This window comes from Phocoena sinus, chromosome 5 (genome assembly GCF_008692025.1).
Source record: "Phocoena sinus isolate mPhoSin1 chromosome 5, mPhoSin1.pri, whole genome shotgun sequence".
Taxonomy (NCBI): Eukaryota; Metazoa; Chordata; class Mammalia; order Artiodactyla; family Phocoenidae; genus Phocoena; species Phocoena sinus.
Genome location: NC_045767.1, coordinates 67,426,979 through 67,451,704, shown reverse-complemented (window position 1 = coordinate 67,451,704; position 24,726 = coordinate 67,426,979). Strand labels below are relative to the sequence as shown.

Below are 24,726 nucleotides of genomic sequence, written 5' to 3'. Positions count from 1 at the left end.
AGATATAGGCAGTTAAATATTTTATCCCAGGAAATAGCATTAGCACATTTTCTTTTGCATTAGATTATCACACTAGAAAATAGAAAGTCTGTTTAAAAGTTTAAATTTTTTAAAAGAAAGTGAAAATAGGTTAAAAGAAGAAAAAGTCACAAAAGGAAGACATTTGGATCAGGAATACAAAGAGCTGACAGGTTATTAAAAGAAGAATGGTAGGGCTTCCCTGGTGGCGCAGTGGTTGAGAGTCCGCCTGCCGATGCAGGGGACACGGGTTCGTGCCCCGGTCCGGGAAGATCCCACATGCCGCGGAGCGGCTGGGCCCGTGAGCCATGGCCTCTGAGCCTGCGCGTCCGGAGCCTCTGATCCGCAACGGGAGAGGCCACAACAGTGAGAGGCCCGCATACCATTAAAAAAAAAAAAAGAAGAAGAAGAATGGTGATGGGCAAACTTCTCTATGGAGAAGATGTCAGGTTAGAGTAGTCACATTTATTCAGAAAGCTTACAGTCAGCACTGGATGAAGAGAACTCATAAGGGAGGGTGGGTATAAAATACCATATTTCATCTAATTTAAGCCCCCATTGAATGTAAGACACACCAATACTTTATGTTCCACTAAGGAAGAAGAAAAAACACTGCAAATCGTAATTGCACATTATAATTATCTTTGAACACCAAGTTCAGAGATTTAAAAATATGATAAAATGTGGGTGTTAGAAATATAAAATACTGTATGGTAATTAAAAAATCACTTCCACGGCTCCCCTGGTGGCGCAGTGGTTGAGAGTCCGCCTGCTAATGCAGGGAACACGGGTTCGTGCCCCGATCCGGGAAGATCCCACATGCCGCAGAGCGGCTGGGCCCATGAACCATGGCCGCTGAGCCTGCGCATCCGGAGCCTGTGCTCCGCAACGGGAGAGGCCACAACAGTGAGAGGCCCGCGTAACGCAAAAAAAAAAAAAAAAAAAAACCTTGAAGTTTTCTAAGTGCCAAATATAGAGAAGATACACTTATTGTTGATATTAGTAAAGAACTTTCTACTTTCTAAAAAGTACATTTATGATCATCTCAATTTATCTTCATAACTCCAAACAAAAATTAATATTCCCATTTTACAGACAAAGAGGGTGCAACCTGGACATGTAAAGTCTGTGGCAGACCTCAGATTAGAATCGAAGCCTCTTGACTCCAGAGCTAGTTTATTACCCTCTTCCACCCTCAAAATGTAGGCGATTCTCATTATTCACAGTCGTTCTATTCTGTAAGCTGTGAGCACTGAATCAGCAAGGCATTACTCTGAGGGGAAATACAGACCTCGGTTCCCGAGAGCCTCTGGTTGCAACATTTTCGTCAGCCAATCACAAAACGTCGTTTTAAGTATGTTTTTGTTTAACGAGCCCTTATTTAATATATAGTATTAGTTGGTTAACACTGAATTCACAGCCAGCAACACTGTGACTCAAGCCTGAACAAAGCTTATCTAACACGCATTTTCCCCTTGAAGCACATCACAGCCTTGCGCTCAGGAACACTTAGACACCACTTCAACTCTCCGTTTGGGGCTCCTTTTAAACAGCGAAATCACCGAGCAGGAAAGGCACAAAAATGAAAAAACCATGGCACTAAACAGAACATGAAAAGAACCCTTGTTATCGTATGAGGGCTGAAACGAGCAGGCCAAGTGTTACCTTGTTCAACCTCAGCTGGGGGTGTGTGATTCCAGAAATTCAGATTTCTCAGTGACCAGCCAAAGTCCGCAGTGACCGCAAGAGCACCCCAAATACAGATTTGACCGTTACAAATACATTTTAGCGAGTAGACAAATTTGCAGGTCCAGAACCTGCAAATAATGAGGATCAACTGTGCTAACTCAGGAGGCTACAAACTAGAGAATTAACCTTGGATTACGTACCAAGTGCTGGTCCTAGGTAAGGATATTCTACGTACGAAGATTTTAAAAAGATAAATCGGTGTCTGTTTTTGGATAACTAGTTTTGTAAGAACAAAAAGCCCTTGGAGTAAGTGGTGTCGCAGTGCCAGTGCTCTCCCGTGCTCGTGCCACCCTCCAGCCCACGTGCCCAGAAGTGCCTGTGGGAGAAGTCTCAGGTCGACTTCTGGTCCCGAGAAACACATTGATCATGCTTAACGTGCGCGTTCTAAGGAGAATGAATGTTCTGAGTAAAAAACTAGAGCGAGTGATAGGCACAGAGAGCAATAAAGGATTGAGTTCTTTTACTCAGAATTTGGTAGAAGTCAGCACGACTGTTGGCGGTAGCTATGAGACTGAGGGACACAGAACAGCGTGGGCTGAAGAAAATGGCCCTGGAGTCAAACCTGGGTTTGGATTTCTGCTCCTGCCACTTGCTATCTGTGGTTTTAGGCAACTTACTTAACCATTCTGAGCCTCGGTTTCCCCTTTCTGTAAGGTGAGGTTAATAATATTGGAATGCTGGAAGTATTAAGTTCATTAAGTAGCAACCAAGTGCCTGCTAGGTGTTCCAGGAAGCACTCAACAAAGAGCAACCTTAAGAAACAGAGAGGCAGGGGGCTTCCCTGGTGGCGCAGTGGTTGAGAGTCCGCCTGCCGATGCAGGGGACACAGGTTCGTGCCCCGGTCCGGGAAGATCCCACATGCCACGGAGCGGCTGGGCCCGTGAGCCATGGCCACTGAGCCTGCGCGTCCGGAGCCTGCGCTCCGCGACGGGAGAGGCCACAACAGTGAGAGACCCGCGTACCGCAAAAAAAAAAAGAGGGACATGGTCCTGTGGCTGATCATACAGAAATCTTAAGTGGTTTTCTCAGATTGTTGCTGGTAGTCTTACCTTGTAAAAAGGTCAGCATTCAGTTAGTTACCCAGGTTGGGAGCCGCAGTTCCATCCATAACCATCTCTCTCCCTCCTTAATGTCAGCCTCCTCTTCTCTGGATTCCACCTCGTACGTACCCACCGGTATGGGGTCCTCCCCCCTCTCCCCATTGCTTTCATCCAGGCCTGTTTCACCATATGGACTCTTGCAATAGCCACTCAACTCCCCCAGACACCAGGCTCTGCCAACTGAAAAGGCCCACGTCACCCACTGCTGAAAAGCCTCTATTGGCCCATGGAGTAAATTCCAGCCCCCTCAGTGTGGCATGTGACATCCTTCACTGCCTGAGTCTTCCTGTTCATTTTTGGAGACTCGCCCCTTAGTTCCCACCATACACCGAGTGTTCCAACCCCTCTGGACAATTTGTGATTCCTGAGCCGCCGTGCACTTGCTTCTGGTCTTCCCTTAACTCCTGCTGTCCTTCCAACATATCCTCCTTTTCCCCACTCGAGAAACTCCTACTCAGCCATCAGTACCCAGGTCAGGTGACACCCCTCCATAACAAGCCCCTCCCCCAGTTTCCCGGCAGAATTAACCACTTGCTGTAGTACATCATGCTTGCTTCTGTTGAAGTCTGCATCAGGTCCAGTTTTTACTCTCTGTGTGTCTGTCTCTTCTGGGGTCTTGATACAAGGAGAGGCAGGCTGTGTAAGGTCCTTGAGGATAGAGACTAAGTCACAGTCATCCTCATAACCCTGATTCCCAGCCCAGTGTCAAGCACGTTCTGTTGTAGCAGCTACACACGTCAATTAAATTAAACAGAGGCAGGACATTGTGATAATCAAGAGAATTACCATGCGTCTGTAGGCTGAGTAACACTTAAAGCTCATTGTTTATTTCTAGACATTTACAATTGAGGAACTTATACTTTACAGAGACGATATGAATAGGACTCTTGAAATAAGCACACAGATGGCATGGTCGTCAGAGGACAGTAAACAATTTCAATCTCCCTATAAAACTGTATGTGGTATACTTTGAGGTAAATGTTTTGAGTCTTTAAAAAACAATTATAGGGCTTCCCTGGTGGCGCAGTGGTTGAGAATCTGCCTGCTAATGCAGGGGACACGGGTTCGAGCCCTGGTCTGGGAGGATCCCACATGCTGCGGAGCAACTAGGCCCATGAGCCACAACTACTGAGCCTGCACGTCTGGAGCCTGTGCCCCGCAACAAGAGGCGCCACGATAGTGAGAGGCCCGCGCACCGCGTTGAAGAGTGGCCCCCACTTGCCACAACTAGAGAAAGCCCTCTCACAGAAACGAAGACCCAACACAGCCAAAAATAAATACATTAATTAATAAACTCCTACCCCCAACATCTTCTTAAAAAAAAAAAAACAATTATATAGCAAAGTAGATTAAATAATGCTTGAGGAACAAGAAGAGAAACTGATCAAGGTGTTAATGCAATGATCTGCCAGGAAAAGTACGTACTCGAGACCCAAGCACCCTTAATATAGGCAAAAACAGAATCAGAGCAGTTCTCCTTGGAAGGCACTTACTTAAGAGTCTCCCAGACAGTACAGCCGCCAACTGCACAGAGTCAATTCAGTAGCTAAGCCTTCCTGGCCTTCGGCCTTATGCCCAGATACTACCCACAGGACCCACTTCCCTTCAGGAGAGCCTTACAGCCAGTAAAGTCACATGAAATTCCACTTTTTTCCAGCGCATGTGCGTCGGCTGGCCTCGCTCAGGGCTTAGCACTGCTGCCTAAATACTGGGGGTGTAGAGATGGGAGAGTCGTCCTCCAAGCCCTTCGAGGGCTACACAGGCAACACTGAAGGTCGTATATAGCAAAGGAAGGGGAGATAACAGTCATGTAGACATTCTTCAAACAACTTCTAAGTAGTTATAATCCATGCCCACTGTAGAAATTTTTTTAAACTGGTTTTTACAAGGATGATAAAGGTAATAATAACTGCCCTAATTCTGTTACCAAAATATAATCATTTTAAATTATTAACACTTTGGTTTATTTCTTTCCAATCTCTTCTCTGTGCACATAATTATTTTTAACATGGTTGAGGTCACACTGAATATTCAGTTTTGTAAGCGTTTTTGTGCTTCACTTAAACACTTTTTCCCTAAACGTATGTAAAGTATGGATAAAGTATCAGAAGAAGTTTCATTCAAATCTTAGTGAGTATTTACAAATTTTACTAAAACTTCCAAACTAAATTCAGAGTAATACCTCTCACATGTCACTTGGAAAAGCAGTGACATATATACAGTTGCATTGCTGCTACCGAGATCCTTCTTTTCAGCAATGTGTAGAAGGGACTCACGCACAGAAGTTAAATGGAGTCCCAAAGGCCACACAGTTAATGAAAAGCCAGAACTCAACAGCAAACTTGTTTCCTGTCTCCGTTAGCTTCTCAAGGCTTCTGCTTTTTTCCTGTAATCCGTGCCCATTGCCAGAAGATACATTCTCACTCACTGTGGCATCAACAAAGTGGGTTAGACTGTTTGTTTGTGGAACTCTAGTAATGTGGGAAATTATTGTTTGTCATTCAGTTAACTTGCTCAAACTTTTTGGTGAACACTGCATACCCTAGCAGAAATGGTGTGGTTTAGAAAGTGGATTTTCTAGCTCTCAGTGACTCAGAGTCTCTACTCAGCCATACCCAGGGTGAAAGTGTCTGTCAGAACATAGAACTGTTGGCCAGTAAGTGCGCCCCTTAAAAGGAACTCGGGCAAGGTCTGGCAGAATTATAAATAAAACACAGGGTTTAGTTACATCAGGGTGGGCTCTAAAGTGGGTTAGTCTTTTAATAGGATGATGAAATTAGAGGTACTTGACAGGTTTTATTAAACTTTGGTTTAATAAAAGTCCTACTTCAAACTGATACACACGTGCCTTCTTTTTGTTGAAGGCACAATCTTGTGGTTGTCCCGAAAATGCTTCTTTAATTTGAAGAATGTATTCAAATGACTATACAAGAGTGACCTGTGACACAGGTCTGTAAGACACAAGTCTATAAGGATGTTATTTAAGAAAATATTTTTTGGCAAGAAGAAAAATTTCCTAACCTACTTCTACTTCTTATCATTCAAATTCTTCAAAAGGATGGTGATGTAGTTTTTGATTTATGTTGCAATGTGATGTCACCTGAAAAACCCAGAGCTGTTAGCAGGAGATAAAGATAATTTCAGTTTGCTCTCAAAACAGTGCTGAGAAAAATGAAGTGAAGAAGGCTCAGTGGTGATACTTTAAAATTAGGGTTTAGGTTAAATATTTATTATTTTCTTCAATGTGACAAAAACATCTTAAGAAAACACACAGCCAAGACAGATGATGGCAATAATTCGTATCCGTTAAGTTATTTACTAAGTTACCAAGACCTTTAAAAGCAATCAGTTAATACTCTGGAAAGGGCTCTAATATAAATCTTAAAATATAAGAATTATTTATGCAATGGTACAAAAAAAAATGTCAGACTCTATGTTGGGTTAACATCTGTTCAGTTTTACTGTGATTATTCAGTGATTCTGTAAGACTGTGCCTCACAAAATATAGTGCAACAGTTAATGAAATACATAATAACCGAATCTGAATTGGACCAGATCAGGTGAGTTTCTGGGAGAGGGGAGGAGTGAGACACTTACCAGAAAAACTACGTGTGTCTGTGTCAGGAAGCAGGTCTAAAGTGCATGGCTTACTGCTTTACTGAAGAACTAGCAATGAATGGCACTACAAATGAACATTATATCATTGATCCAAAACCAGTGACACATCAGTTTTCAGTACTTTAATTTTAAAAAGTACCGTCGGGTGCTAATGTTACAACTTGAGTCAAAGAAGACATGTCTCTTCTGTGAGTTGTTCAGTGTGATATCATTATTATTAACCCAAATTCATCTTAGAGTAGGTTTGACTTAAAAGTTTGCAGTGAGCTGTGCTGAGCCTAAAAATTCTCCCCGAACCATAGCATCTGTTCTATATTTACAAACTGAAATAACTACAGATGTCAAATGAGAGAAGATTCTGTTTCCTTTAGAAAATGAGTCTTTTTTTTTTAGAAGTTTGCATCAGAACTCTTTTTAAACCTTAAAGCTTTTTATTTTCCCAGCACAAAGTAGCTAATGTACAATTGTTGCGATTTCTTCCACCCAGTGCCCTGCCAGACGGTTCTAGACTACCTGAAGACGTTGCTTCAGCACTACAACCAGCTTGTGACCCCACAGCCAGCCGACCAGCCGGCCGAGGTAGGCCTCATTCCATTTGGAATTTCCTTAAGATGAAGCATCCTGGGAGTTTACCCATGTATACATCTACCAAAACACATTGGCTAGCAAAATACATGTTTGACTCTGAGGTTTATGGGTGAGTATATATCCTGTGGAGAAAGATCATGCATCGTGAAGATTCAGCTCTGTACTCTGAGGGGGAGAAAAAGAAATAGTTTAAGCCCTGCGGGCAAGTCTCCCCCCATTCTTTTGGCACAGAGAACCCACCTGTCGTTCCCTCAGGCAGAGCCAGTGTTTGTTCCAAGTCTTCCCACCCTGAAAATCAGCCCTCCTTTGATTCTCCCTCCATCCCTCAGTGATTATCTTTTCTTTCTCCTTCCATCACCCGAAGCATCCTATCGGCACCTTCATCCTACACCACGACACATCCCGCTCCTTGAAGGCTGGGCCCAGGCCTCATCCCCATTGGCATCCCCAGTGCGTGTCATCGAAGGCATTTGCTGAATGGGGACCTCATTCTTCTCTGTGATTAAACACTTGAAAGACCAGTGTATATTCATTGCTCCACTCTCAGTTCTCCTTTGCCCTCCCCTGCCTCCGTAATCCGGCTGCACCTCCACGACGCAGCGAATGGTCTGCAGGAGCCCCCCCAGCCTGCTACTCTCCCAGTTGTCCAGTCCAGGGGCCCATTTTCCAGCCCTCGTCATCCACAGGGCCTCACCCCTCCTCCAGCTGCTCCCTTTCTCTGGGCCTTTGTGTCAGGACTCTCTTGTGGTTCCCCATCTCTTTCTTATTAAGCTTTAAGGAGTTTTCCAACCACCATTCTCTGGACTTTGGCCTTTCATCTCTCCACTGCCTTTCTCTGCTCAGTTACGCTGTCTCTGAACATCAACCATGTGTGGATTTACAAGTCCCAAATTTAGATCTAGACCCCAGTCCCCAGGACTCGACTCCAGACCATTGTGTCCTACTGCCTGACCAGTGGAACTCACGATGCCTCCTCTGAATACCCATCATTACTCCTGTTTCCTCTTCAATAAAAGCAGCACCAACCCTGGGCAGAAACTTTCGAGGCATCACGGACTCTTCCTCTTCCTCATTCCTGACAGTCACGTTGAACAGTCTCTTGTCTGTAGTTCATTCTCAGTCACATGTCACCTGGGCTGTCGCAGTAGATTCTTTCTTCTCCGTGCTCCACACTGGAAAGTTATTTTTCTAAAATACAGATCCAAAATAAATGTCACATGCTTAAAATCCTTTGCTCCCTAAAACATTTTATTTTTTTTTAACCGACTCCTCTTTTAAACCCAAAATCTTTCCAATCATTTTCTTTCCTTTTTTTTTTTTAAATTTATTTATTTTATTTGGTTGTGCCGGGTCTTAGCTGCAGCAGGTGGGCTCCTTAGTTGTAGCTTGTGGGCTCCTTAGCTGCAGCATGCATGTGGGATCTAGTTCCCTGACCGGGGATCGAACCCAGGCCCCCTGCATTGGGAGCTTGGAGTCCTACCCACTGCGCCACCAGGGAAGTCCTGGGTCCACATTTTTTAACTTGACATTGCTGTTATACAAAAAGCACATCTGAAAAGCCCACTTCTTCCAGAAGCTCTTCCTGATTGCCACACCCCTCTGTGCTCAGAGAGCACATTGTTCGTGAGACTAAATCAGAACTTACTTATAAGTTAATATACACCTCCGTCTTCCATCTGGATATGACTCTATGAAGACATTAAATAAGTGCTGTTCAAATTGGTTTGTTCAAAGTGACTTGACAATAGGTCAGAGTTGGTACAGGTCACCAATACCCTTTTGGTGGCTAATATGAAGAGAATTCTATAAAAATATACAAATAAGGGAAATATCTACATTTCCTCCAGATAGGACTATTTAAAACTTTATTAGCCATCATCATCGTTATTATTATATAATTTTTATTGTCACTTCAGGCAAATGAGCATCTTCTCAGTAGTAGTATTTAATCATATTTGATTTCTGTTAGCTGTGCTGAAACAGCATGGGTAACCTCATCCACAACACAGAGCGGTCTGAGTTGTTTGGGGCTATAAATGAGTTTCTCTCTTTTTCCTTCTTCCTTCCTTCCTTCCTAGCTCCCTCCTTCCCTTTCTTTATTTCTTGAAAATGACCTCCAAATGGTATTTCTACATTTTGGAAGAGCTGTTGAGCTCTTCTATAGGAGTGGATGCTTTCAAGCTTGGAGAGGGCACCTTCCCTGGATTGCCAGCTCTCTCATCTCAAGTACCTCCCATCTTGAAATAGCCTCAGCTCTTGTTTTAGGGGCAACTCTGACGTTGGGGACAGGGTTCCCAGCTGTGCCTTTTGACTTGTGAGACTTTGGGAGAGGATTTAACCTTCTTGGCCAAACAGCCATGGGCATCCTGGCTTGCCAGATGAGCTCACACACCCGAGGGAAAGCTGTTTTTAAAACATACAGTGGGGCTTCCCTGGTGGCGCAGTGGTTGAGAGTCCGCCTGCCGATGCAGGGGACGCGGGTTCGTGCCCCGGTCCGGGAAATCTCCACATGCCGTGGAGCGGCTGGGCCCGTGAGCCATGGCCGCTGAGCCTGTGCGTCCGGAGCCTGTGCTCCGCAACGGGAGAGGCCACAGCAGTGAGAGGCCCGCGTACCGCAAAAAAAAAAAAAAAAAAAAAGAAAGAACTCTTCATTGAAGCCACCGGTATTGAGTGTCTGCTCCGTGCCAGCTGCGGTAGTATTTACTGCATCAGTCACCCACCCGATGGATGTTCGTTGCACCTAGTATATGTCAGGCACTGTTCTTCCTTGCTATCTGCCTCCCCCTCCCCCCAGCCATAACCTTCCGTTCCTTATCTTTGTGGAGGACACCCCCGTTGCACCTGGGAATCAAATTCACTCCTCAGTCCCCCGTACCCTGGCTCAGTGGATTGGTTGTCTGACCACCTTGGTTTTACATCTCTCATCCTCACTTCTCCATCGGCACTGCCCATCACTCCAGTCGTCCCTCCATCTCTCCCCTCCTGCCGTGAAACAGCAGCCTGGGCTGAAGGACCCTTCGGAACCTCTGGGCTGCTGCCCATCTTTTGATCATACATAGTACACAGAGCCAAGGGTTGGTTTATGCTCCCGAGTACTCGTATTTTAAACCCATGATAATTTAGTTCTTCCCGTGTTATAGATGGGGAAACTCTCGTCCAGCAAGTTAAAGTAATTTGCTCAAGAAACAACAAATAAAACCCAGAACCAAGATTTAGTTCAAACCCAGGCTGACTGTAAATTCAAACCACAAACCACCTCCCTCAGCTGCTTCCCTTAAAAAGGACACAAAATCACACTCCTGCTATTTCAAGGGAGTTTGAATGCTGCGGTGATGAGTTTCCATGGGTATAATTCAGTCACAGTTTCATAGCCATACCTGCTGCCTCTTTCTTTCCTGTTGGCTCCTATACCATTTGCCCTTCTCAGAGCTTAACTGAACAGAGCACTTTTTTAAATTAAAACCTATCAGTTCCAAATAGTGCCAAATTTATAACCTGTAGTAAATTTGCAGAGTTGTAAAACTGAGTGAGTTGCCCTTCTTTATTTTGTACACCTTAATTACTGGGGAAGAAGTACATTAAAGCTGAGATCATGGGTTAATTAATTTGTCCTGGACTGTAGAATTTTATGGACAACCAGAACAAAAATAATGGTCGTGTAGGTGCAATTGACTAAACATGGCTCATAAATGTTACAGAAATTCCTGTAATTAGTCCCAGTGCAACTATTTAGCCTGGGAATTTTATAGCAGACATAAATTATGAAGGTGAAAAGTAAGAAAAATTTTGAGTTGACATAGTGGCATTTGCAGAAGCTATAATTTGAGGAAACTTGTTTTGCATTATTATTAGTGATTTTTTTTTGTTTTGTTTCCACAATTCCCCCTCCTTAAAATTCACTTTTTAATGTTTCCACTGAAATACAATGGCTATCAGATATTAGGTGCATGAAACACAAAAAAATACCTTATGGAAGTAGCCCACCAGCATCATTTCTAAAAGTACTTAACCGCCAACCAAAGGATGAAGAGGCCTGTTTGATCACACTCTTCAAAGTCATTTTTGCATATTTTAATAGATTGAAAAGGAAAGTTACAGGTTATATTTAAATAGTGTTCCCTGTCATTGGATCTTGACACATTTTAACCTACCTGTTAAAATGCAAGTTATAAATAGCTCCTCTTTCAAAGGTGTTCATTATACCTCATTGGCTCTTGTTATAGAAAATGCAAATGTAATTTGAAAAGTGCCCCGTTCTGAGTGTGAGCAATTACTTGTGCTCTTCAGTACCTGGTTCATTGTCAGTATAGCCACTTGGTTAAAAAGCGTGTTTGCCTTTGAAATGGAGATCGCCTGGGCTGCTGGCTGGCTGGCCGGCCAAGTAGGTAATGAGAAAATATTTCGCTTTTCCAGGGAAGCAAGCAGCTGTTGAACAACTATCCTGTCTACATAACGAGCAAACAGTGGGACGAGGCTGTAAATTCTTCAAAGAAAGACGGGAGGCGGCTCCTTCGATACCTCATCAGATTTGTTTTCACAACCGATGAGCTTAAGTACTCATGCGGCCTTGGGAAAAGGAAAAGGTCAGTGCAGTCAGGAGAGACAGGTCCTGAAAGACGCCCTCTGGATCCAGTTAAAGTAACATGCCTCCGAGGTACTGCATCCTTCCACTCAGTGTCCATCTGTGATCTCATTTCACCGCATTGGCTGTGGCTCCCCTGTGCAAGTGTTCAGCCTCTACTGTATTTTGGTTTCTTTCCGCTGAGACGTTATAGGCTTCATGTGGCCCATCTCCTTGGTATCAAGAAGTCCTTTAAAAATTCTTCGTTTGCTTTAGCACTTAATGGCACATAGCACTGCATAGCACCTCATGTTTCACGCTTTAAGTTCAGATTTTCTTTGCTGCCCGGGAAGGCGACCTCCAGCAAAGCTGGAGCACTGGGGAAATCACAGAGGAAAAGAAGCCGAGGAACCTCAAAAATTATCCCAATTTCATTTGCAGCCTATGACGCCCTCCCCCAATCTAGCTACCTTCTCAAGAATACTTGGCCCAACTCCTTAAATTTATTTAGAATCAATTTTCCTTAGGCCAGAAGTATTTCTCGCCCACTCAGATTTTATTCTGTTCAGTTTTTTTACAGTTTCTGTATTAAAAAATACTAGTCAGATAATACCATTTCCTCAGCATTAACAGCTGATTACTTTGTAGCTGATCCACACGACGGATAGGCCAGGCAGAGGGTAAGGAGGTGTATACGGTTGATTCAGTGGGTGCAAATAAATAAACACAGACAAGTGGAAACATTATAGTGCCAACAAAAGCACATTCACACCTGAAAAACCCATATCAAATAGCTCAAATGTTAACCTATACAGTTCAAGAGTGATTTTATTGTTTGGAAAGACAATAATGATTTACTCTGGACAGGGATCAAAATATTTCCTGGTGAAGAAATCACACTGAAAAACCTTATCACTGATAAGGCCTTAGTCATCAGAAGGGACACTCACTCCTACGCCCCTCTGGGCCTGCCCACAGTGACTGTCAGCGTGCCTAAGGTGCCTGTGTAGTATTTGTTAGTAGCGGAGATCCCCAGACCCACCCTGAACTTCTGATTCAGCGGGTCTGGCGTGAAGACGGGGGAGGCACGCATTACTGCACCTCACGACCACCCCAGGTGATTGATGCTGGTGGCCTAGACTTGAGAAAACCACCTAGAATGAAAACACCAGCATTAACTCAGCACAAGTGTGCTGGAGCACCCCCTGTTGGCCAGTCTGAACATTCTACTTACTCAGAGTGACTGGGTGATGGAAATTTCCAGGGGCTGTCTTAGCAAACTAGCCATAGTTTCCTTTATTCCCCAGCATCATCAGAGCAGATGGAGGCAGCAGAGGCAGTGGTGAGCTTGGGGGCTGTCCTGAGAGCCCGCTCCGCGAGTACTCTGGAAGTTGCCCTGAGGCTTACAAGGGAATCAGGATAAGCGGCCCCAGTAAGGTATCCCTTTCCAGAAATCCTTGTTAAACAATTTATATTTTAACAAGCAAGTCAGTGAAACTGAGGGATTAATATACGTCTCAGAGCACTAGTGTCAATGCTGCGGGACCCACTGTGACACCGATGCAGCCCAGGCTGCCTGACCAGAATGTGCACTCTCCAGCAGGGAGAGCTGGGCAGGACCCACAGGCTTCCACCCGCCCATGGGTGGAGAATGCATAGGCAAGAACTGCTGATTGTGTCAGGGGCAGCTGGTTAGAGCATTTATGTCTGTCCCAAAGGCTGAAATCCTGGGACCTTCCTGTGACCTAAATGGGATTCCCTTCCTGCAGGTTTATGCTTGCTGACTCCAAGGGTGGACATCCTTGTGGTCAGCAAGATTAGAATGGCCAAGGAAGCCTCAGACAGTTGGACACTTGAGGGATGGAAAGCAGGGTGCTTCGGGGAATGAAATCAAATTCTAGGCTGGCCTGTCCCCAGGGTGGTTTGACCCCGGAAGGAAGGGGGGGTCAGTGACGTGAGGATGCTTCCTATCCGTGTAACAGAATGAGCTCTACTTTTAGCCTGTAGTAGTCTGGCACAACGTTAGGGGAAGTCCTGTTGCAGCAGCGGGCACTGAGGAGGGGGAGGGGGTGGGAGGTGTCACGGAGCAGCACGTTCTTAGAGGGGCGGGGCTGCAGCACCCTCAGCAGTTAGCCTCGACTTCCTCTCGTGGATACTTGGAGTCTTTCATTTCTTTGTGTTCATATGAGAGTGGGGAATCTGGATAGACAGAAACCACTTAAACAGTTATTGAATACTTCCTGAACACATGAGGTAGGGAACCTGAGGAAGACAGAGGAAGAGAAAACAGAATGCCTGAATTCTGGAGTTGATAGCCTGGCTGGAGATGATTTGAGGACATAATGAATAGACGTGAATGCAAAGAAAATAACGGGGAGAGGACTAGATATCTGAGCACTCGTGGTCCCAGAATGCCTCCTTTCTCTCGCTCAGCATTATAATGACCATGACCCAGGTTTGGAAAGCATCCTTCGGTGTTTCCTAGGCCGGTAGCCCAGCATAGGCCATCTGGTTCCTGACAGTTTTGCAGGGCAAGGAGCTGAATAAACACAGTTGTGTCCCCCAGGAGGGCCACTAGGGCTGGGACTTAGGCGAGGTGAAGGAGTCGCTCACCTCAGGCGTGGAGTTGAAGGGGATGCCCCTGCATCTCTGCTAAGACGGGCACAGTTCAGTTCATGGGATTTTTCGGGTCCAGGTACTTAAAAGCATCAGCTTCCATGGGCAGATAGGGTCGGGATTTCACAAGTAAATTTCAGACAAATCCAGTCCTACAACCAGAACCATTGTCTTGTAGAGGGAGCAGTGCTGGCGAAGAAATGGTGTGTAAATGGCAGTCACCTTGAGCTTTCAGTCAGCTGTGAAAAAAAGCACAGTTTGACTTAGAACTTTATCCATTTCAGTTTACAGATGTCCATATTAAAATAGCTGTGTAGGAACTATACATGTCCCCTAACTCCCTGAGAAAATAGAGGAAGGGTTAATGTGAGCTCAACCCAAGGGAGGCCAAGTTTGTTTCATTGGAGTCTGAGCTACTTTTTGTATATTCTTTCTTCCAGGCATGCTAATTGCTTTCTGGTGATATTAAATGTTTAGAGGAAAAGTCATCTAAAAAATATTTGTCGGTACACTTATAGATATCACCATTAGAGAAATAAAGTATAGCCTGTAGTAACATTTTAAGAATGTGAAAACCTGAACCAAAACTTAGGCAGTTTCTTACTCATTGAGATTTTATGTTTTTGCACTTAATCTACAAATCAGTAGCTGGTTAAAGAATACCATCTAATGATTCTGGAGATAGTTAACATTCTAAAAATGTGAGCATGTTAACAACAGCGTTTTGAAATGTACTCTTAACCTTTTTTTTTACCAAGCATGGTGCATACCACGCCTCGCAAATCAAATTTACCTTTCATAGCAATCGTGCCTTAGAGGGCTCACTCTCACTTATGTAATTTTTACTTTTGCACCTGAGTAGAAAATGTGTATGGCGTAAGTTGGGTCTAATAAGTGACATCATCATGGCATTACATCGGATGTCCCATAAAGCTTTTCTTATAGAGCTTCTGTTAAAGTTTAAGCAGCCTTCCTACCATTCGCTGCAAAAACCAGCTGTTTTTCTCTCTCTTTTTTTTTTTTTTTCACTGTTGTGTGTATTCCCACAGAATTCATTAGGATGCACTGTACCTGCAACCCCGACTGGTGGATGCCCTCGGAGGAGCAGATAAACAAAGTGTTCAGTGACGCTGTGGGTCACGCTCGGCAGGGGCGGGCAGTGGGGACTTTCCTGCACAACGGAGGCTCATTTTATGAAGGGATCGATCACCAGGCTTCCCAGGATGAAGTCTTCAGTAAAAATTCCCAGGATGGGTCTGGTGATTAGTGGACAGAATCTTTCCACACTAGCAGCCGGTCCTCTCAAGAGTTCCAGTTGTGAATGTTCTCTTACCATCACTTTAGAATCCAGAGCATGTCACTCTGTCACATCCTAACGGAGTTAAAGGTTTACACATCCTAAACCTTAACTCTTGACCTACTGCCACAGTTCCTAGTACAAACCCATTTTAGGGTTGTTTGGGAAGTCTATGGAGCCTACAGAGATTTTCAGAATATTACATTATACAAAGAAAAAATGACAATTGATTTTAAATGATGACTAGTTAGACGGTGAGGGTGAAAAAAGAGAGGTGAGCTCCTGGTCACCTGTCCGAAATCTTCAAGTAAGCTCTGTTTCCTGAGCAGAGCTGGTCCCCACAGAGATTGGGTTAGTGTCCCTGCCCATGGGAGAAGGTAGAGACATGGCGTTATCCTAAGGGACAAGGAACAAGCATTCTCTTTATTTAATTCAAATAAGTTGTCTTTATGTTTTCCAAAGACTTGAATTTATACTTCTCAGCAAAGACATAGGATAGGTGACATTGCATGCTGTGTCTAACATTGACAGAGCCTGTTAACTAAAAAGAAACCAGAGATCAGAAGCCACCTGTAGACAATGATTAATTGGAAGTCAGCTGTTATTTTTACCACACAAAAAAACTTTTGCTGTGTTGATCAGGAAGGCACTATATGATCTCTGAAGTTAACAGACAGTAATAGTTTTCACCGTATCAGTCAAGAAACATCCAAAGATTCAAAACCATTTTCAGATGCTCGATTTTGTAAGTTCACAGATCCACAGTTTCCATAGCCTTAAATCGGGCTTTGTTGACACAATGCCAAAGTGATGGGTTGAACAAGGAGCATCTCAGTCAGCTAGTAGTTTGGTAGCACTGAGGACCAAACAAGTGATGTGACTGATGGGAGTCACTGAGTTGACCAGATGTTCTGGAATTGTATACACACAGCTTCAAGGCCATTCTGACAACTATGCAATGGGCTTGTCTGTAATTTCTCAGAAATTTGAGGGTCTTTTTGTGCTGAGTTGATCTTCAGAGTTTGCATAAATCTTGTTTCTTGTCACCGATGGAAATGTTTCGTCCCAACTGTTGTGTGCCTCCTTCCCGCCAGTATTCCCCTGAACTACTGGCTCTGGCTGAGTTAGCAGTGACCACTCCCACCCACTTTCCCGGGTTTAATATGTTGAGCATCATCTGTGAAGTTAGTAGTAATGTCTTTGGAACCACTTCCTATCCGCAGATGCTCTAGAGATGCTAGAATCTTTCTGAGTGCTTCAGGTGTGGGTGGGAGGGGAGGCTTCCTTTATCACCCTAATCCAGATGTCTGCATTCTTTCTAGAGTTGAGGGCTAAATGGGCAGCTGTTAGTGAAGGCTGCTAATGTCATCTACAAACATGACTAAGGGTTTTGAAAATGGGTTGGAAATTCATTTCAAGTTTATGAGCATCCATGCATAAAGAGGGTTTTTTGCCACCTTTTGACAAAGTAAAATAATAAATCACCCTTTATCTTCTATAATTAGCATCAACTCTGTGCATGACCCCGGCAATAGGTCCTTGTTTAGCTTTTGTTACGATTATTAGTTTCGCCCACTGAGAAGTTTGTTTATAGAGATGGTCATTTGTCAGATCTGTTAGATGGTATGGGGAGAACTAATATTTCAATCCTGTTTTGGAGCAACTTAGCTAAAATTTGCAGGTAAAGGAAAAGATAAGGGCAAATGCGGTGCTTCTGGGAACGATGAGAATAGTATCTTTGGCTATCCGAGGAAGAAAGATACTCCCTGAGGCGTTTTCAAGGTCTAGAAGTCACTATCTTATAAGAATCTTCGGTGACATGAAATCTTTGCCAGGAGAAAAATACCACCATAATCTCACCTGTCTTTCCATCTTACTTTTCCTTTCTTTGCATTGGACTTCAGTTATCCTTACTGCTGAGTTCGCTGTCCTTTTTTGTTCTATAGCAGCAATATTTGACCACTGCCTTAAAAAAAAAAACAAAAGAACTTCCAATTCTTATCGTTTCCCTGAAAGCTTGCGAATTCCACACATGTTCACATCTACGCGTCATCATGGAGTCGCGTGTTGGGCTGATCTTCACGGAAGGTGGTGATGGAGCATTTCTGCATTCACTCTCCATAGCCTTACAGGTTGGCATCCTTACGACAAGTGCTTGCTCCACTCCTGTTATCATCCCCTGAGAAGGCTCCTGGGGTCAGGAGGCTCTGCCCCTCAAGGCCCCTGGTTGCACCAGCCTTTGCTCGAAGGTACACCTGGTCTCTTCCTCCCACCCCTATTTTCAGGTGAATTATCTCTCTATCAGCTGTTTTCCAATACTTCACAAATTCTAAAATGTTAAGAGCTGCACACTGGTCATCTCTTATGCACATGAGCGATCCAGGCCCAGAAAGATGACTGACTTAGCATCACACGGCCAGTTCTAACTCCTCTCCTGGGTCTAGGACCTACGATCCCCTGTCCCCAGTCAGACATTCCATTCCAACTCTTCACCGTTGATGTAGTTGCTGTGTTCCTTTAGCCGAACCCACCGCCTGACCCGGGCACCAGTGGCCCTTGGGCTGTGACACAGTATCTGCTTGGCTGTTCTGCTTTGTCCTCTCCTTAGTCCATGTCACATGCTGCTACTTGCACTTCCCCTCTAAGGCTGGAAACCTGGCTTGTGGTGGTTGCCTGCATGGTCACCTGATTTTCAAATCAGGGTTTGCAAGGATCGTTCACTTATTGTTTTGGTAAGGCCATCGCAGCCTCTGTAGCAAGGTTAAAAGCTCACCAGTGAGAAGACTGGATGCTGTCACTGCTCTGTCAGCCTTTCCGTTGATCTCTTTGGAGACCTGGAGACCTGTATATCTTCTTGATTTGATTTTCTACATCTTTGTCTGGCAGTTGGACAAATTGCTCTCTTGAGGAGACATTCATACTCATGTCAGCTTTTAGCAGCTTCCCTGAGTCATTTTAGCATTGGAATAACATGGATTGAATTAAAACAGCTCAGCATGCAGCTTTGCTCCACCTCATTGGTGAGAGAAAAGGTCATAGGTCTGGCCTGACACCACAGACCAAATTTGGTATTTTGTCAGTGACCGGGCATGGTTCATAATCCCATCTATCAAGGGAACCATACCTACTCTCAGTGACAGTGTCTTGATGTGTCCTGAGGTTTCCCAAATTAAAGTCACATCACAAAGAGCATGCCTGCTTTCCCAGTGAATGGAACGCCGAGTGCAGTTCCGCTTGGCCCAGCATAACCCTTCAGTGATCTGTTTGGGGGATGTAGGCCAGGAACCGGGAGATGGGGTGGGGGGATGCGTCATATTCTGCGAGCAGTTACTACGTTCCCATTTCTCACGGTCTCTTTTGAAGGTCCACCATTCACAATCTTATGGTTTAACCTCAGTATTAAATGCTTTGGAGAAAAACTGTCAATTGAAAATATTCAGCCCTGAACCCAGGCTCCACTCTCTTGGTTGAGAATTTCCACCAGAGCACTGAGGCTACTGTCACCATTTTTGTTTCATAAGGCTTCACCAGGAACGGAGAGGATAGTATTAGAGCATTTGCTGGAAATAGTCATCATCTCCTTTGGTAGGGGAATTGGGAGATATTCCAATTATACATGTGGCTACTTCATAGCTGTAGGGCAAGTGGGTCATTTTATATTCTGGATCTTTCTTAGCCCTTCATCAGTCATAAACACATTGACCTGAGAGAATTGTTCACCAGGATTATAAGGCGATATAAATTACTCAATATCTTATTTGATCCAGCTCCTCCATGTGTCAGATATCGATAGAATGGTTAAGTCCAGTATATTCTTGTAATATCAGATGTTTTCCGAAAGTCTAGACAATAATACAAACTTGGGAATGTACAAGTTCGTGATGTCTACATTTTCCTCCCACCTTTAATGGCTTGACCTCCTGTTGCTACCAGAAGACGGATGGAGCATCAAGTAGGATGAAGCATGCACTGTTTTCCGGAAAGCAAGCGTACGTTGCCCTCATTTGAATTCTGTCATTCAGCGTGTACTCTATAACCTAAACCTAATACCCACTGACTACCTCCTTAGTTTTTCTTAGATTTCTGTCATTTTAAAAAGTCTCATTCTTGGATAACTTCGTTTTAAAAAAGATTTAAACTTTTCTCATTTCACAGTACAGATGTTTGTAATTTTTGACAGCTCTTATATACCAGTTTTTAGAAATGTAATAGAAAGTGATTTTGCACATATGGTGCAAGCCTTGCTGGTGCGTGTTTAATGTGGTGACACTTGCCAAAACTGCTTGGCAAAACATGTCAAATAGGATGCTTGAGTCAGAACTCTAGTGTAAATGTGTCTAAACAGCAGTATGTATCATTATGATATATTTTTGTAAACATAGTGATGGCTTCTTTCAGTCGTGTAAGTACTGGATAAAAATAACCACTTCACTTGAATAATGTAGAAAAATGTCACCCAGTTGATGGCCCTCCGCAGTTACTTACATTTTATCAGCCAGTGGCATCACTTCTTCTATTTGTGTTATTATTTAGAGGAGAGTGAAGAATTGATACCAGACAGCATGGAGTGCAAAAATAATAACTCACCAATACTTGCCTCCTAATTAAAATTCAAAACTATAACGGATACGTTTACACGTTAGAGACCACTTTTACCCTCCACAGTGTATTCAATTGCAAGAAACATTGAGAGGTCTGGACTTCACTCATCTAATGACCAGCTCGGTAAGCTTGGCTCTTGAAAGCACTAAATTACCAAATCTTTGTGGTAAAAAATAACCAGATTAAACTTCCTCATGACCATCCATAGCTGGCTAATATACAGGCTAGGTTTTCACTGAATCACAATTCCCCAAATTACAGTGAAAGTTCATCTGCTAAGCTGACTTATTCAAAAGCCTGTTCATTCTCAGAATAATTGCCCCACTACAAGTAGCCAGATGGGTCTTACGCACATTGGAAAACTGTTTAGGCCCATTCAAAACCACCAACAGTAACGATAGCTATAGCTTATATACGTCGAGCCCTTGTGCGCCAGGTACTTTGGTAAGCACTTTAATGCATCCTCTCGTTTTAATCCTCACAACCACCCTCTAGGGTGTTATTGTTACCACCGCATTTTATTGATAAGGACACTGTCCAAGGTACTCAGCTAATAAGAGGAAAACTTCGGGTTTAGTAAGCAGAATGACTAGTTCAGTTTTCCCTAGTAGTTAAGGTTCTCAAACCCCTTAAACACTCTGGAATGGATTTGTTGTTCAATTGAAGTAGTGAATAAATTAAAATTTGTTCACATTTCTGTCATAGATTCCCAGTACAAAAACGCAGGGATATAAAAGCAAAACTTTGAACTCAGTGACGTGATGGTCTTTGGGAACGGCGAGATGGTAGAAATGGCACTGGACATCAGTTAGCCAATGTCCATTCACTTTTCACATTTGTTGTATTCGTAGCCTTAGAATTGATGAGTCTGGTTTGGAAGGGAGGGTTTCAATCTATGATGTCACTGTGAGAACTGTCGTGAAGTTTTTGTAGGAAAATACAGTAATCTGTTCTTTCCTGTAGTTGTGGCTTTAACATCTCTGGCTGTGTTTAAGTTCAAGAGCTTGCCATGGCCACCAGGGCCTGGCTTTGTTTCTAAAGAATAGGGCATGCCAGTCCATGAGAGGGGTCCTGAAACCTTCAAGGTCACTGGTCTAGTCCGACCCTGCCCCATTTAAGCATTGCCCTTGTGTGTCTCTCCTCTCTGGAACTTCATGTAGCAGCCTAACACTGGGGCCAACTTGCCTTTATTTTCTATGATGAACACTTGTGGAGAAACTGTGACAAATCCATTGATCCTAATATTTTTATTGTTGAAGTCTTGTTGATTCTCTATGAATAATTTCTATTTGATTGTACTGTGTAGAGTTAAAACCCACCAGAGGTATGTTAATAAAACTATAAACGCGTAGTGTAATATAGAATAGCAAGATTTTTTGTGAACAATTTATATAGAAGAGTAAGTTGTTTTTTAAGTGTTAGGCACTTTTCTTTTAGGAACTTAAAATGTTATAAGAGTTTTCTAAACATTCAATATTTTTAATTATAAGAAACATTTGTTACTAGAGCCAATTATTTCAGGTGTTCTAACTGGAGTATTGATTTTATTACCTCATATACCTCTAGAATGCCACATGTTCTGTTGGAGATGAAATTGCACAATAAATGTCAAGTCTCTGTTAAGTGTTTTAACTTGCTTTTTGCATCTTTCTCCAATTCAACCAGACGCTTTTCTGGTTTGTTTGTTTGTTTGTTTTTAAACAGAAAAGGTGGTTATGTCAGGGAACCGACCAGAACTCATCCAAAAATTCACTTGATCTAGTGAATGAATGGGACAACCAATGATGATCCAGGGACATGTAATCCAAGATTTCTGTACAGTATTTTGTACATTCACATTTTAAACATACATGCTTCTATAGTTCCATTCTATCAGGGAGAGGAGGAACCCCACAGCTGCTACTCTTGACCTTTAACAATAAACAGACGCTGCTTGTTTATGGTTTTTGAACAGTGACCTGACTACAAAAGCAAAGTAGCTGTGGCTAAATAAGGTGGCATAGTGGTGGCTTCCCACTTTTAGTTATTACGTAAAATATAAATCTGATGTATCAACCATTACTGAACAGCGAAACTGAATAAGTGTCATTCATAAGTAAAAACTAAGACAAAACACATTTTTCATTTTAGGGAAAAGAGATGTTTTATTTTTGCACTACAAGATGCAATGTTCTGAGCAGTAGTTTTGGATGAAAAAATAATTTAGTCCAAATAATTTGAGTTTGAATTGGGATATCAATTAAAATGAAATTTAAATTATTTTATTATTCTAAAGCATTAAAAGAGGATTATTAAGTAACTTCGGTTTTTTAATATTTTGTAGCAGGTCACACAGAGTAAAAGCTACAGATCAAAAAAGTATTAGGAACAAATTCAGCAAGGTTGCAGGATACAAGATCGATATAGGAAAATCAACTGTATTTCTATACACTAACAATAAACACTCTGAAAATGAAACTTAAAAAACAATTTTATTTTCAATAACATCAGAAAGAACAAAATACTTAGGAATAAATTTTAAAAAACAAATGCCAGACTTGTACACTGCAAACTACAACACATTATTGGAAGAAATTTTAAAAGATCTAAATAGCGGGAAGACATCCCATGGTAATGGTGTGGAAGAATGGATATTGTTAAGATGGCAGTACTCCCCAAATTGATCTACTGGTCCATTGCAATTTCTATCCAAATCTCAGGTGACTTCTCTGCAGAAATTGACAAGCTTATCCTAAAGTTCTGATGGAAATGCAAGGAATCCAGATAGCCAACAAAAATCCTTACATTTGCGGTCAGTTGATTTTTAACAAGGGTGCCAAGAAAATTCAATGGGGAAAGAATAGTCATTTCAACAAATGATCCTGCGACAACAGGATATCCACATCCAAAAGAATGAAGTTGGACCCCTACTTTTATGCCATGTGCAAAAAATAATTGAAAATAGATCATAGACCTAAATGGAAGAGCTAAAATTATAAAACTCTTAGAAGAAAACACAGGAGTGAATCTTCTTGGGTTAAGCCATGGTTTTTTCTATATGACACCGGAAAGCATAAGTGACCAAAATAAGAAAAGATAAATTGTACTTCAAAATGAAAAACTTAAAAAAAAAAAAAAATGAAAAACTTTTGTGCTTCCAAGAACAACATGAAGAACAAAAAGATAACCCACAGAATGGGAGAAAATATTTGCAGATTATATATCTGATAAGAAACTTGTAGCCAGAATATATAGATCTCTTACAATTCAACAATAAACACAAATAACCTAATTAAAAGTGGGCGAGGGTTCTGCATATACATTCTCCAAGGAAGATACAAATGGCCAATAGGCACATGAAAAGATGCTCAACTTCACCAGTTATTAGGGAAATGCAAATTAAACCACAGTGAAATACCAATGAAAAAGATACACAGTAACAAATACTAGCTAGGATATGGACAGATTGAAACCTTCATACATTGCTGGTAGGAATGTAAAATGGTGCAAGTCACTTTGAAAAACAGTTTGGCAACTCCTTAAAAAGTTAAATATAGGTTATCATTTGACCCAGCGATTCCACTCATGGGTATATACCCCAGAGAATTGGAGACATGTCTACACAAAAACCTGTACACAAGTGTTCACAGGAGCCCTATGATACCAAAAAGTGGAATCAATCCAAATGTCCATTAATTTGATGAATGGACAAACAAAATGTGGTATATCCACACAATGGAGTGTTGTTCAGTCATAAAAAAGGAATGAAATACTAATACTACAACATGGATGAACCCTTTAAAGTTGATTACACATTCATGCAATATATTTACTGAGAGCCTGATGTGCTTGGCCCTGTGTCAGGTACCGTGTCCCAAGAACCAAATAAATACAGCCAGCGGCTGAATAACTAGTTGGAGAAAAATGACCAAGACCTATTATGAATTATGAGAAAATCCCAAGTTCCAGTAGGCAACTTGTTCCCCCAATAAAGCTGTATTTACAAAGCTGAATCAGGCATAGAATGAGAGAAAATAAAGATCACTGAGTCTGTCTCTATCGTACCAAAATAGTTCAATTTGACCATATCAGCCAAAGTACATGCCAATTCAGGGAAAGAATTATTCATACATAATTTGGTGTGCTCCCAAATCCTGGTTGAATCTATTTTCTCTTTTCCTTTTCCCCCCCTCCCCTTAAAGCTGTTGCTCAGGCCTCACATAGACACCATCCTAGTGATACATACCTGATGTTTCAACCGGTGTGTCAGGAAACAGATGGCATGGTTGATTTGAGAAGAGCTGGATAAAAACACTTAGTCCAAAGGTGTGAGCAGGGTAGCCTGAAACTACAATGGGGAGTGTAGTGTCCAGACCTTGCACTGGCAGGGCACTGTCATCGGCCTGAAGAGGTGAGGTGAGCCTGTGGGTGTACTGGAATGAGGGCTCCCTGCTAGGAAATGTGATCTCCACGTGAGGAAACATGGTTAGACTCGGCAGAGCCTGCAGGGAGGGAGCCAGGAGGATCAGTACCCTTACTTCTCAACTCACTTCTGTCTCCTCACGGTGTTCCCCTCTAGCTGCGAGCAACTGGAAACC

General features: G+C 42.7%; 1 protein-coding gene across 3 annotated transcripts in view; it reads left to right on the top strand.

The window, feature by feature from the left end:
- BEND4 (BEN domain containing 4) overlaps positions 1-21,750 on the top strand; it is a 33,150-nt gene extending 11,400 nt beyond the window's left edge. Inside the window, exons 3-5 of one of the 3 annotated variants that reach the window (XM_032633592.1) lie at positions 6,973-7,064; positions 11,487-11,656; positions 19,389-21,750. In XM_032633592.1, the coding sequence (XP_032489483.1) occupies positions 6,973-7,064; positions 11,487-11,656; positions 19,389-19,455 (329 nt within the window). In that variant the 3' untranslated portion in view covers positions 19,456-21,750. Of the gene's footprint in view, positions 1-6,972; positions 7,065-11,486; positions 11,728-15,299 lie in introns of all 3 variants that reach the window. The other 2 variants (XM_032633591.1, XM_032633593.1) reach the window with 2 other exon arrangements.
- The last annotated feature ends 2,976 nt before the right edge of the window (positions 21,751-24,726 follow it).